The following is a 13,992-nucleotide window of genomic DNA, read 5'->3' on the forward strand; positions in this document are numbered from 1 at the left end:
AACTCTGAATTTCCCATTTATTGGAACCAATCACAGTTAAAAGGTCAAATCCATTGCCAAACAGTAGTTTTGTATCATCATCCAGAGTGACACACAAATGAAGTACAAATGAAATCCAACAAAAAATAAAATAAAAAAAATTAAAAAAGAACCAAAGCAGAAAGCCTGGCTCGAGGTTAGTTTATTCAAAGCTCTTCCCTTTGGCTGCCCTTCCTGCAGCTCCTCCAGCAGCACCAAACGGTGGCCCGTGATGCCCTCTCTCCCAGCCCTGCTCCCCCAGGGATGCAGGCAGCCAGGTGATCCACTTATTCCTGCTGAAAGGACCAATGAACCCCTTTTTCCTGAAGACAGAAGCATCCTTGCTTGAAGGCTGAAGGAGCTGTGGTTTGCAGCACCCTTCCAGCTCCCGCGTTCCCCTCCTCGTGGCAGTGTGTCCAGGCACAGGGAGGGACGGGCAGGGCTCGCTCCTCTGCCTGGCAGGGCCTGATCCTGCCTGCTCGGGACCTGCTGTGCAGCCAAGAGATGCTTGAAAAGCAGAGGGTGAAGAGGCAGGTACACAGGCTGCACATTCCTGGCTCTTCAGGTAGGATAGTTAATGCATCCTGATGGATTCTTTCATCCTGCTGCTGCTCAGGGAGACAGGAGCTCCCGGCAGGCTCAGGGCCTGACTCAGCTCCGAGCTCCTCTGAGGGGTGAGGTGTAACCAGGGCCACAGCTGGGAAGAACCTGCCTGGGCCTCTTGGGAAGTCTGAGCCATCGGAGCCAGCAGCCATGGACCAGCACTCACTGGGTAAGGCCAGAAGAGGCCCCACGTGGAAACGTGTCCTGCTGCACACCAGGACATCCCACCTCGCCTCTTCAAAGAGGACATGCTGGAAAACACAGAAGTTCTTCCTTCCTGTTTCTTTTTTTCTCAGAGAAAACCTCAGGGTATTGGACACAATGAATTGGATCAATGCCTCACTTAGGAAACTAAATTTAGGAAAAAATGACATTTCCCTCTTACAGATATCCCAAGAAAATTCACTTTTATTTGCCTGGCCTGTTTGCACCCATTGAAACAAATCCCCTAAAACATTCCCAAGGACCAGCAGGATCCAGGGGACCTGCCATCCCACGTACTGCACGTGTTACCTTAGCCCCATCACCTTCCACCTGCCTTTTGAAAAAAGTGTCACAGTTGAGACTCTGGATAGAGTTTACTCCATTCAAATGCCTTGGTACTTCACCACAGAGCAGCTTAACCACGCAACAGCAAATTTCTAATCTTCTAAAGAACAAAACTGATCAAAACCCAGAGTGACCTGACTCAGAGAAACCAGCCCAGCACGGAAGGGAAGGACATGGTGACCTGCAGCCCAACCAACGTGTTGTCCAACAACCCTCCTGAGGGGAAAAGAAAAACCTGGTGGTGAAAGGAAACCAGGACCCACGAGGAACCACCCGTCTTTGTGCTTTGAAAACCATTGACACGATGTTGGAGGGGAGGAAAAGGTATAAAATTATAGGAAATCAACACCGAACCAGATCCAAAAAATATACATATAAAAAAGGGTCTCGAGGATAACGCGTGTCCAGTTACAAACACTGCTGCAGAAATGGCTCTGAAGTCTTCTCCTGGGGAGTGGTGCATGGCCCTACCCAAGCCCAACGTCCAGGGACATCATCACCACAAATCCCAGTATTGAGGTCCAGGAAGCCAGCTTCCCATTGCCACTGCAGGGAGAAACGGGGAGGGTGTCAGCTCCTGGAGCTGGGACTGGCTCTTTGGGTTAGGGAAGTGCTGCTTTCATCATAGAATGGTTTGAGTTGGAAGGGACTTTAAAGATCATCCAGTCCCAACCCCCCTGCATGGGCAGGGACACCTCCCACCAGCCCAGGTTGCTCCAAGCCCCATCCAACCTGCCCTTCAACACTTCCAGGGATGGAGCAGCCACAGCTTCTCTGGACAACCTGGGCAAGGGTCTCCCCCACCTCACACTAAAGAATTTCTTTCTAATGTGTAACCAAATCTCCCTTCTTGCAGTTTTAATCCTTTAGTCCTTGTCCTATCACTCCCTGCCTTGTCAGAAGTCCCTTCCCAGCTTTCCTGTGGCCCCTTCAGGCACTGGAAAGCCACTATGAAGCCTCCCCAGAACCTTCTCTTCTCCATGGTGAACACCCCCAACTCTATCTCATCCGGGCAAGGGAAGGGATCTTCCAGAGTGCCCCGTGCTCCCCCCCTGTCTCTATCTGGTTGGTCATCGAGGGGGGTCTCACCTGGTCTGTGCCTCAGGGATGATATCATCCATCACCACGTAGACCATTGCTCCAGCTGCAAAGCCCAAGGCATAGGGGAGGAGAGGCTCTGCCACCACCACGGCCAAGGCACCCAGGACACCAGCCACGGGCTCCACCATGCCACTCAGCTGCCCGTACCTGCAACAGACCCAGACTAAAGCCCCTGGGCACATGGTACGAGGGGCAGCACAGCCCTCCCCACGGCTCTGCAGGTCCCCATCCCACCATCTCCCTGATGCCACCATGTCCAGGAGGTTCTCACCTCCTCTGGCACAGAGGAGCTCATGTCCAGGAGGGTCAGCCACCCGGCCATGCCAAACCAAGCCACCTGGATCATTTTAAACAAGCAATGAAGGTGATTTGATCTAATCTAGCTGCTTCTTCCAGGAAGAGAATTAAGGCACAAGCTAATTCCTTCCCCCAGGAACTCTGTGGGGTTTGGGGATCCAGCTCATGGTCAGGGATAGACCAGAGAGGAAACATTTCCAACCAGTACAGCCCAATCCCAAAGAGGACACCTGGCCACAGCCTCTGCCAGGACAAAATTCTGCTCTTCCCCCTCCATTTACTTTCCCTCTAGGACTGTTTAAACTCTCTGGACCATGGGATCTCCCTTCCCAGCAGCTGCAGCCCCAGTGCAAGTCCCAGCACTGGCTGCACTTACTGAGCTGGAGGTGGGTGGGAGGAAAAGAAAACAAAGGTTTGGCGGGAGCCACTTCCAAGCCCCCCCTGCCCCCCCACCCATCGCCCGGCCCCGCGCACGTGCACGGGCAGGAACGCAGCCCTGTGCTCCAGGAGTTCATGCCCTTGGCTTTTCCACCTCGGGGGAAACAGAAAAAAATAAAAAGTAGGTTTGAAATCCAGCCCAGAGTGAAGCGAGAGGAGAAAAATAAAGAAAAAAAAAGAAGCAAAGTCAAAGAAAAAAAAAAAAAAGAGAAAAAAAATTAAAACAAGGTGTTTGGTGCAGGATCTGGGAGCTCAGCAGCTGCAGCAGGATGGGGTGATCCCTTGGGATGCATCCCCCAGGAGCTGGGGGCTTGGAGCTGAGCTGGGGTGCTGGGGAAGGAGCAGGGCAGCACTCCCAGCTGGAGCTATCAGGAGAAGACCCAGCAGGGCTGGAGCAAACCCATCCCAAGGGCAGCTCCGTGAGGGAGCGAGGCAAACGGACACGGGGAGGAAGGAAATCCAGAGGCACCCGTGGGACAGGAGCTGCTGGAGGAGGGTTCTCACCTCCTCTGGCACAGAGGGTCTCAGCTTACCAGAACGCTTTCCATGGGGAAAATCCAGCACCACGCAGAGGCAGACTGACAGCCAGGCCCTCCGGGAAGTTCTGAATCCCAATCCCGATTGCCAAGTTCCTGCCCACACAAAAAAAGAACATACACAGAAATAAATAGATAAATATATTTAGGTGCAAAGCACAGCCTGGGGTAGGCTGCTGGGAGCTAGGGGAAAAAAAAAAAAAAAAGGAGCACAGCAAAATTCATCTTCAAAGAGCTGCACAGCGTTTCAGCAGCTTCAGCACCAGCTCTGGGAGCAACAGAGACCAAATAGAGGAGAAAAGGCCTGTCCAGGGAGGCCCCATAAGGTGTTTCAGACCCAGGGCTTCTCAGGAGCCACAGTACCCCTGGGCCCTGGCATTTCCAGGCTCATGGGTTGGGGTTCCTCCTTCCCAGGGGAATTTTTGCCAGAGGGTCCCTGACACAGCCCCTGATCCCTCTCCCATAACCTGCTCCAGCTCTCACCAGCACCATCTTTAACCATAACCACCCCTGCACCAGCTTTACAGCCATGGGGCTTATCAGAAGGAAAAAAAGTGTATTTTAGCCACAAGATTTTGCTCTTTCTTTCTTTTTTAACCCCTCTTGCATCCCACGGAATGGCAGCACTTGGACTTCCAGAATAAGAATAAGTTGGAGGGGCAAGGAGAGAGCTGGTCTGTCCATAGGAAAAAGAGCACAGGAGGAGAGAGGCTCCAACAAGACAAGAGGAAATGGTCTCAAGTTGCACCAGAGGAGGTTTAGATCAGATATTAAAATAAACTTTTTCACTGAAAGGGTCATTAAACACTGGCACAGGCTGCCCATGGAGGTGGTTGATCACCATCTCTGGAGGTGTTTAAAAGCTGTGTGGATGTGGTGCTGAGGGATGTGGTTTAGCACTGGACTTGATAGAGTTGGGTTAATGGTTGGTAGAGTTGGGTTATGGTTGGACTCAATGATCTTAAAGATCTTTTCCAACCAGAACAATTCTGTGAGGAGTGTTTCTCCAGGCACCACAGATAAAAAGCTGGATAAAGGGGTGAGGTGGGCCGACATGGTGGACTTGAACCGCTCCAAGTTCAGCCCCGTGTCCCCAGCAGCAGCAAACATGGCTCAGAGGTGACAATGGAAGTCCCAAGCCCCAGCAGCGAGCTGCCAGGCTGGGACCTGCCCAGTTCACAGCTCCAAGAAGACCCCAATGCCTCTCTGCAAGGTCAGCCATTCCTCTGCCAGCAGCTGAAAGCTCCCTTTGCTGCTTTAAACACTTGTTTCCTATTAGTAAAATAAGACTGGTGAGAAAAATCTCTCCGGGTTGTTTAAACTCCTACCAGGGTTTACAGAAGAGGGGAGGGGAAGGGGGAGAGGCTGTGGGTTTCCCTAACCAGGACAGGCTATTACAATCAAAAACATTATTCAAGGGAAAGAGAGAGAGAACGGAGGGGGGAAAAAACATCCCTTTTAGAAAACACTGGAGCTGCTGTCTGTGCCCTGGGTTTTTTTTCCTCCTTCCCTCGCCTTCGCACAAAGCAGCTATTACTGGCCCCGACCACAACAAATTAATGGGGTGGGAGAGGGAGGTGTGAATGGAGGGGTCTGTGCAGGGAGGGTGGCCAGCCCCCCCATCGCCCCTGGTCCTGCCAGGAGGAGGGAACCCTGCACTGACCCCTTGCCCTGCAGCAGCCCCCAGGGGAGAGAAAGTCCCAAGGAGGAAAGGGACTTTCAGCTGGGGAAAGGTGCTGCTGTCCCCCTCCCCTCTCTCCCACGCTCACCCTTGGCAAAACCATCAGGGCTCCTCAAAAGCAAGAACTGGACCTGGCCATATGGCTTGGGCCACCTCTGCAGCAGCACAGGATGCCCAGCAGGTCTGGGACAGAATGGGGCTGCAGCCAGGTCACCTGGCACTGGCCCTCCAGCCCAGGAGGAGGAGGTGCCAGGAAGGCACAGCGAGCAAGGTGCCACAGGCCATGGCCAGCAACAGCCTGTGGCAAGCAACGTGCAGCAGGGCAAGAGAAAAGAAAGGACCTTATGGGCTCAGCATCAGGCTGAGAAGGTCCCCATGTCATCCCCTGGCCTCCACTCCCTCCATGTCCCCACTCAGCCACATCACACTTCCTCACCCCTCAGACCACTCATTCCTCCAACCCTTCTTCCTACCGCAGCTCTGCCCAAACACTTCTTGGACTTCGGGGCCTTCTGAGCCTTTCCCATGGACACTAATCTCATCAGGATGAGGATAATTCCATGCCAGCATGGAGCCCAGGAACACATAAGCCTTCCTATTTGCTTTGCCCTGGTTCACTGCACCAAGGGTACCACCACCACCACCGGCTGCTCCGGGGCCACCTCTGTTTGCCCAGCACAGCAGCTGGGGAGATGTCCAGGTGCTAAGGCAAAGCAGATTTACCTCCAGTTCCCCACGTATGAATAAAACCATCCCAGGGGACATTCCTCTCCCCCTGCACCACTGAGCTGTGCACACCTCACACCTTCTCTCCACAGCTCCTGTGTGGAGCTGACGGCACCACGGTTGGTGAGAAAGGCAGTGAATCAAAGCTGCTTTGTGTACGAGGCAAACAAAGGCGGCCTTATTACGGAAATAGGTGGGGATTCTTGGAAGGTTTCCCCCGACTGCAAAGAAACACACTGTAAAACAGATGCACAGAGACAGGCTGGAACGGCCTGGCCCAGGGGAGCTGATCCTCTGGGTGCCCACGGTGGGCTATGGGACACAGAGGAGATGGCAACAGGGACATGAGCCAATGTAGCCAGAGGGACAGTCACCAGAATGAAATGTTTAGAGGCATTTGGGTCTCTACAGACAGGAAGGTGGGGAGTAACCAAGGAAGAGGTGTTAGAAGCAGAGCCTGTATTGTCTGATGGGTCAACCATGTCCAGCTAGAAGACATTGCAGACAAGAGAATAACCCATGGCTCATCCTCAGCCTACAAACATGCACTGACATAAGGAAAGAGCAGCCCAGGGGACACTGCACCAGGCTCTGCCTGGGGATGCACGTGCCCCATTAGTGGCTCTGCCACTGTCACCCTGGCTGGTGTGGGAATGTCACTTGGATGTCTTCATTTGGGCACAATGGACTCAGATGTCCTTGGAAGCATCAAGGAGCCTACATGCATTGGATGTGTTTCCTGTCCCAGCTCTCTATCTCAGCTTCCCTATCCATAAGATAGGGGTGATGAGAATGACATCCTCCCTAACCTTCTGGGTCTGGGAACAGAAACGCAGATCTAGGAACGGACACGTGCCACATACACATGAGCTCTGCAGAGAGCCAGTGATGCTGGGCTGGCTCTGCCCTGGCATTGTCTGGTCCTCTTCCACAGCAGAGCCCAGTGCTGCAGTTTTAAGGAAGAAAAGGTAAAACTGTGGCATCCTGGCAGAACTCCACCAAGGACCAGCTCCTGGTGGCCAGAGGGAAAGACTCCACATCCCCCGGGAACGCACCGGGGCTGGACCTCCTACCCCCAGCTCGCCTGCCAACTGCTATGGCACCACGCTGGGAGACTCCAAGTTCACTTTCAAAAAAAAGTTGGCATCTCTGCATATTTGCAAGGTCAAGGCACAGAAAGCCTTCTATAAGCCTAAACCCTTGTTTTCAAGGGCCTATTCTTTTACAAACTGATTATGAAAGCAGGCTACATATTCTTAACAAGCCCCTTTTCACTAGGGCTTTCAGTTCCCTCCAGTGTATAATGTGCATGTGTATTCTTGCATGGCAGGCCCTTACATACTGTTTTGATTGTTATCGTCTTGCCATGAAAGGGCCGATTGTTTTGGGTTCCCAAGATTACATCATGGCTCCCACTCGGGGCCGCCCCGTCGAGGTGTTTGATCAGGGCTCCCAGGTGGGAAGGAGCCACGTTTCCCCATTCCTGCCCTACCTGTTCGGCACCGCCGCCGGCACGCTCTGCCCCGGCCGGGCCGCGGGCTCGGGTGTGAGCAGGCAGCCAAGGAGCTGCCGGGGGGGGAGGAAAGGGGTGCAAGAGGCTTGCCCCCCACTCCAGCCCACCCTCCAGTCCCCAGGACACGACCTGAGCCACCCATGGGTGCGCAGGGCTCCCGGTGACTCCATCGCGTGGATGGGGGGGGGGTTGGTCTCTTCTCCCTACTAACAAGCAATGGGACAAGGGGAATGGGCTCAAGTTGTGCCAGGGGAGGTTTAGACTGGATATTAGAAGAAACTTCTTCACTGAAAGGGTTGTTAAACGCAGGGACAGGCTGCCCAGGGAGGTGGTGGAGTCAGCACCCCTGGAGGTGTTTAAGAGATGTACAGATGTGGTGCTGAGGGGCATGGTTTAAGCACCAGACTGGGTAGAGTTGGGTTAATGGTTGGTAGAGTGAGGTTATGGTTGGACTCAATGATCTGAAAGGTCTTTTCCAGCCAGAATGATTCTGTGATTCTGCAAAAGCAGGTGGGAGGGTGTTACTCCCATGGACTTGCCCTTTGATAATACCTATCTTTCATCTCAGACACTCAAAACCATTAAACAAAAAGTGGATACAAACCTACCACACCTTTTGAGCGCAGCCACCAGCCCCGTTACCCTCAGGGACACAGGAATGCATGGAACAATGTGGAAAGCCATCCCAGGCAGGACATGCAGCGTGTGGCCCCGTCCCAGGCAGGGGCTGCAGCACCTGCTGCCCATCGCACGATGCCTTGAGCCTGAGAGCCCTCAGCTCTCCTCCCCATCAACAAAAACACCAACTTCCTGGTGGCCACTGCACAATTTTCAAGTTACGTGGACAAAAAGACAGACTGGAAAGTCTATCCAAATGAAATCTGAAAAATACAGGCACCCTGTTTTCATTTGGAAGTCAACAGCAGAGCCTGCCCCCAGACCATGGCACCAGCACGGGGCTTTCCAAACAGCACCAAAGGCAGCCAGTGCATCTGAAAGGGAGTGAAGGGGAGAAGAGAAGCAGCAGGAAAGGATTTGGGGAACAAACCAGGGGAAGGGCTGCAGGGGTCAGGAAGCAGGAAGGGACTGGATGGTTGCATGGACACCCATCTCCAAGGAGAACTGCAAAAGCAGCCACTTCCACACCCTCCCTCCTCCCCTTCAATCACTTGGCTCTCAAGCAACGTATCACCTGCTCTGTATTACATCTGCCTGCCTGGCCCTCTGCCAGCCTCAAACATACACCTCTCTGGATCCACACACAGTAAACATTTATAATTTTAGGAAATTTTACCTTTAACTTATCCCAAAGGCACATAAGCTAAGTTCAGAGTCGTAAAACCTGCTCTCCCCTCTGACTGTGACAGCCAGGACATGAACTTCAGCTGAAGAGCAAGAAATTATCCAGCTTTCCTCACATAAATCCTCACCAATGTCAGGCCAGCCCAGGATGGGGCTGTCACCCCTCCTCTCCAGCAGGGCTAGGGGGATAGGATGTGGAAGTTCCCAGGTCACACATCCAGCTGCATCCTGCACACCAAGGTGATGGGAACTGGTCTGTGCATGAAGCACCCAAACACATCCATGTACCTGAGCTGGGTCCATCTTCAGGTTACATCACCCAGGTACAACACCCAGGACTTTTTTTCTTTCCCCCAACCTGCTCATCTTGGTTTGCTCTGTGTCCTGCCCGTGGCACACGTCTCTTTCCCAGACTCCCACGAGCACTCACTCTTTCCTACCTCCCATCCTGAATCCCACTGCAACTGGCAGCAAACACAAAGCTCAGCTCCCCCCTGCATCTCACTGTCACTGCATCCTGTGCTCCCCAGGGGGACCGACAGACTCTTCCTGCATGGACCACCAAGTCAGTAATTGGCCAAGGAAAGCAAGAACTGGCACATGAAGGTGGGCAAGTCCTCAGATGCCACATCCCACGAGCTCCGTGGTGCAAGGAAGGACCATCACTCCAGCTACCAGGCACTGCCAGCCTGGGCTCAGATGCCCTGAGGGCTGGGGCTTCTCCTGCCCATCCCAGCAAAGCCAGAGGGGCTCAGCAGAAAGGACACGAGCCCAGACACCCCCTCCATCCATGCCCCAACAGGAGCAGCTGCCAACAAGGAGCCGTGACGGGCGATACACGATAGAAGGGCCGGCGCTCACCGCGCTCCGCGGGTGCGGATCCACCACCGGAGCGCACGGAGGGGTCCCATTGTCTGGGGGCTATTTATTCCCCTAGGGATTTAAAATCTTCATTCTTATCTGCCCAGTTATTTATGCAACTGTTTGATTTATGAGTCAGCCTCACGCACAGGGTAAAAGTTCACATCTCCCCCGATCTGGGAAGCACAAAGACACGTTTCATGCTCCTGCTCCCTTCTCTCTTTTGCCATGTTTTGACCTCGGCTGCACAGCAGGAAAGGCTCAGGGAGCCTCGGTGCTTTCTCCTGATGCCAGATAAGAGTGTGAACACGACCTGCAAGTGCAGGATCCTGCCAGCGTTGGCCAGGTCTCCTCCAGCTCCAGCTCTCCAAGGCTGGTATCTACAAAAGAAGCAGGAGACGTCACCAAGCCCTGGAGTCGCTCTCTGCAAAACCCCCTTTGCAGGAGGTGCAAGCCAGGAGGAACTACCCTTGTCCTGCCACTTGCTCTTGCAACACACAGTGAACACCAGGATCCACCACACAGACAAATATCCATTTGCACAGTTATGGACTACCTAGCTAAAACATTAGCAAATACTCATCAGTGGATGAAGATATCACTTCCTATCCCCAGCATCGCTTCCCCATCATATTTCCTGGGGTTAAATTCATGCCCCAGGAAAGGGACCAGCACAAGACCTAAATATTTCCCAGCTCTGACACTGGCAATGTCACCTGCACACAAACTGGCTCCTGGCAGCGGGTTCCCAGCTCTGCCCAGCCAAGTGGGGAGGTGGGGACCTGGAAAATGCTCTGGCTGCAGATGACAAGTGAGCCCCAGCAGAGGCTCAGCCCCCTCAACAGGCACCCACCCCTGCCTCAGTTTCCCCATTCATAAGGTGACAATAAAAAAGCAGCATTAAAAAGCAGCACAAAGAGCTGCAGGACCCCCAGTGCTGCTGCTGCTGTCATCCACAGCATCTTTCTTTTTTCCAGATGTGTATTTGGAGAAAAGCTCAGCATCATTTGGGCCACCCTGAGCCCTGCTGACACCCAGCCCTGAGGCACCCTGCAAATCCCACCAAACTGTCTCAAGCAGGATGGCAACAACCACAAAAAACAAGAGTCTGCAGGGACAGCAAGAGCTCACACCTCAGAGTCAGCTCCTAAAGATGATACCTTGGACAAAAACATCTCCATTTTTTAGCAGAAACCAAGAACATCCTTCCCTGGCACTACCAACCACTCCAACCATCACCAGAAGATTTTTGGTTAAGACCCTACAAGTCAGAAACACCCATTTGGAATTGCCTTCAGAAGACACTCACCTGAGGCCTCGTTAAGTCTATTTTGAACAGCATCAGGCTGCAGATCACTTACATTTTTACACATTCATGTAGGCACGCCTGAAAATGAAACAGGCTTTAACGATGTGGCTGCATTGATCTTGGGTAGGGCTTGAGCTGGAGGGAGATACAGAACCTTATAAAGGGTCTTAAAATACTTTTTAAAAAATTAAACTCACACAGAAGCTGGGTGGTCTAAAAGCAGGGCTGGGATTCTGGCCCACCTATAAAAATTCCCAATAATACCTGCCAATTAATGTTTATAGCTTCATGCAACGCCAGCCCTCTGCCTTCTGTACAGATCTTCAAACTGTACAGCACGTTTCACATAGAAAACCATTTTGCATGCCATGGAAATCTCAGTGCAAATAACACACTGGGGGGATGGGTTGGGGGGGATTTCTTAGGGTGGGGTTTTTTTGCCTTGCCCTCCAGAGCCAGGCAGCCACCGGCACACACGGCCCCCGCTGCCCACAGAAAACAAAAGCCCCGAGCAAGGCAAGGGAAGTGCAGGTAATAAAGACACTATTCTTCCTCCTGGCTAGTGGGGAAAAAGAATCTGAAGGGAACCAAAGCCCAGTTCCGTGTACAAATAAAGAGACACATGGATTTCACTCATCCTCTCTCAGCGCCTGCAGGAACAGGGATGGAGCTCAGCATCCCACTGCTCCCAGCCCTCCCACTGCTCCCAGCCCTCCCTGCCACAGCAAGGAGCTTGCAAACGACTCCCGGGCATCCACGTTTCTATCCCGATGGGGATCGTTAGCAAAGAACAAAATTAAAAGTGCCGAAAACGGCTTCTTCTTTTCTCCCTCCTGCAGCATCGCTGTTAAAACGCACCCGGGGACAGTGTGAAAGCACCAGAGCGGCTCCTTTATGCAGCCTGAAAACCTGGAACTAAACAATTTACTAACAGCTGTAGCTATAAAAGGGCCTATTATCGCATCGTGTACAGTAACAATGTCTTCATTCAAATTGCTTCCCCTCCTCTGAGGGTTTATTTTTAAACCGGGCTGCTAAAGGGAGGAATAGGGCACTGGGGCTGCAAAGACCCAACCTGGTGTTCAAAGTGAGCCTTGTTTGGCTTATCTGGATCAGATAAACACAGATAATGGCTTTTTCTTTCTCTGCTTTTTTTTTTTTTCCTTTGCCCTCTGTTTTTTTATTTTAAGGTGAACAGGGAACTGAACGGGTGCACTTTGCAAAAGCTGGGGCAAGAGAGCCCTTTGCAGTAAGGTCCTGGAGAACATGATTGCCAGAGAATTTGGGGCCAGGGAGGGAGCAGAGCCCAATGCTTTGTCCTGTGGGACCAGGTTCAAGGACAGGCACTCACGTAGCCCCAGCTCACTTCCCAACTAACCCATCCTCTGCAGCTCCTGTTATCCATCCTCCAGCCAGAGCACCAAGCACAGCCTGGACCACCAGGGTGAGCCAGCCCCAGGACCCTTGGTGGGCAGCCTCCCACTCCTGGGAAACACCAGAAGATGGTGGAGACACCCAACACGGTTACACTGAAAGCCCCACCTCCAATCTGGGATAGTCATGGCCCCAGGGAAACATGACAACATGTCCAGGAGCTGCTGCTCACGGGTTCTTGCAAACACAGACCTGTAGTCTTCTCCTCTTGCAGGGCCACCATGGCCATGGCTTGACCAGAAACCACGTAGTTGGTCAATAGCACACCCAGAGAAAGGGTTGAGCTCCTCTCCCAGGGGGATGAGAAGCCAAAGAGCTCCACATTGGAGCTGCTCTGGGCATCTCCTGTATCTGCAGACAGAGTGACCACCACTGAGAGAGAGGAAAGCAACAGTTACACAGACTTTCCAGGGAGCCAGATGTTGCAGGGGAGGCCAGCTGTCTCTCAGAAGTATTACAAATCAACCAAAACCCCTCCTCGGTCTAGACACTTGAGTAAGAGAGAAGGAAGAAATGAGAGAGAAGAGGAGGGGAGACTATTTATACAAACAGTGATGTAAATGCCAACAGGCAGGGAGGGATTCACAGCCAGCAGCCCAGCTCCCAGCCAGACTTTGGAGACCTCCCTGCTGACTTGGGAGGGAGGTCTTCTCTTCCAACCTGGGGTAATAAATAAGGCTGCAGCTCCCATCCAGCCCCAGGAACAGAGGCTGAGCTGCCACAGGCTTTCAAGCTGCTCATCTGAAGGGACAGGCAAGGGAAAAAGAGTGAGCGTTGCCACCAAACCTGCTGGCACCAGTGTGGCAAAGGAGCCTCCAACACAAGTCAGAGAGTCCAAGGGACTCTGCTCAGCCTGATCCTGCCATGGGCTGCACCACCTGGGGACTTTGCATGCCTTGAATTCTGGTTTTTGAATTTCAGGGAAGCACAAAGCACCTGCTTTCCCTAGCAACCCTCCACCTTCTGCAGCTTGGCTGCTTTTGGAAGATGCTCTTCATCTTCTTCACCCACTGGCTGGCACCTCTATGGAGCCAGCAGCCAGTGCACAGCTCCACTCTGTGATTGCCTCCTTGGCATCTCCACGTGCTCCCCAGCAGCATCGCCAGCCAGGAGCAGCCCCTGGCAGCCACTGCCTTGGGAAGAGCAGCTGCCCCTACATGGCCCTGCAACAGAAACAAGCCCTGGCCAACCAAGTGTCCATCTGCAAGACTCAAAGATCAAAAAACAGCATCCTCCCAAAAGCATCCCCCCTGCCCAGAACATGGGGATGGGGAAAGGTCCCCATCCTGACCTCCCCAGCCTGGCAGGAGGCAGGACCAGTGTCACCAGGCCAAGGTAAACCACTGAAGATGCAGTTCACTGCCAAGAGCTACCAAGGAGCTGCTCTCCCAGCTGGAGCCTTGCCTGACAGCAGCTGCTGATCCCAAATGGGTTCTCTTTGCCAGGGGGCCTTAGCACAACTCCCCCCAGGTCTGCTGGATGGTAGGACACAAGCACCTTCCCACCACCCATCCATCACCCAGGGGACCTGCAGTGCAGCAGGCCTGTGAGGGTCCTTGCTGGGGTCCAGAGACTGGGTCTGCATCAAGAAACTCTCCCCAGAACTTCAAATCCCCTTTGAACC

The 13,992-nt window shown here is 53.0% G+C and overlaps 1 protein-coding gene across 3 annotated transcripts in view; it reads right to left on the reverse strand.

The window, feature by feature from the left end:
* SLC39A11 (solute carrier family 39 member 11) overlaps positions 1-13,992 on the reverse strand; it is an 81,287-nt gene continuing 67,295 nt past the window's right edge. For all 3 annotated transcript variants that reach the window (XM_051635193.1, XM_051635191.1, XM_051635192.1), the window contains exons 8-10: positions 3,540-3,638; positions 2,260-2,418; positions 1-1,716 (exon numbers count right to left, since the gene is read on the reverse strand). In XM_051635193.1, coding sequence (XP_051491153.1) covers positions 1,638-1,716; positions 2,260-2,418; positions 3,540-3,638 — 337 coding nt within the window. In that variant the 3' untranslated portion in view covers positions 1-1,637. The remainder of the gene's footprint in view (positions 1,717-2,259; positions 2,419-3,539; positions 3,639-13,992) is intronic.

The sequence above is a fragment of the Apus apus genome, chromosome 17 (assembly GCF_020740795.1).
Source record: "Apus apus isolate bApuApu2 chromosome 17, bApuApu2.pri.cur, whole genome shotgun sequence".
Lineage (NCBI taxonomy): Eukaryota > Metazoa > Chordata > Aves > Apodiformes > Apodidae > Apus > Apus apus.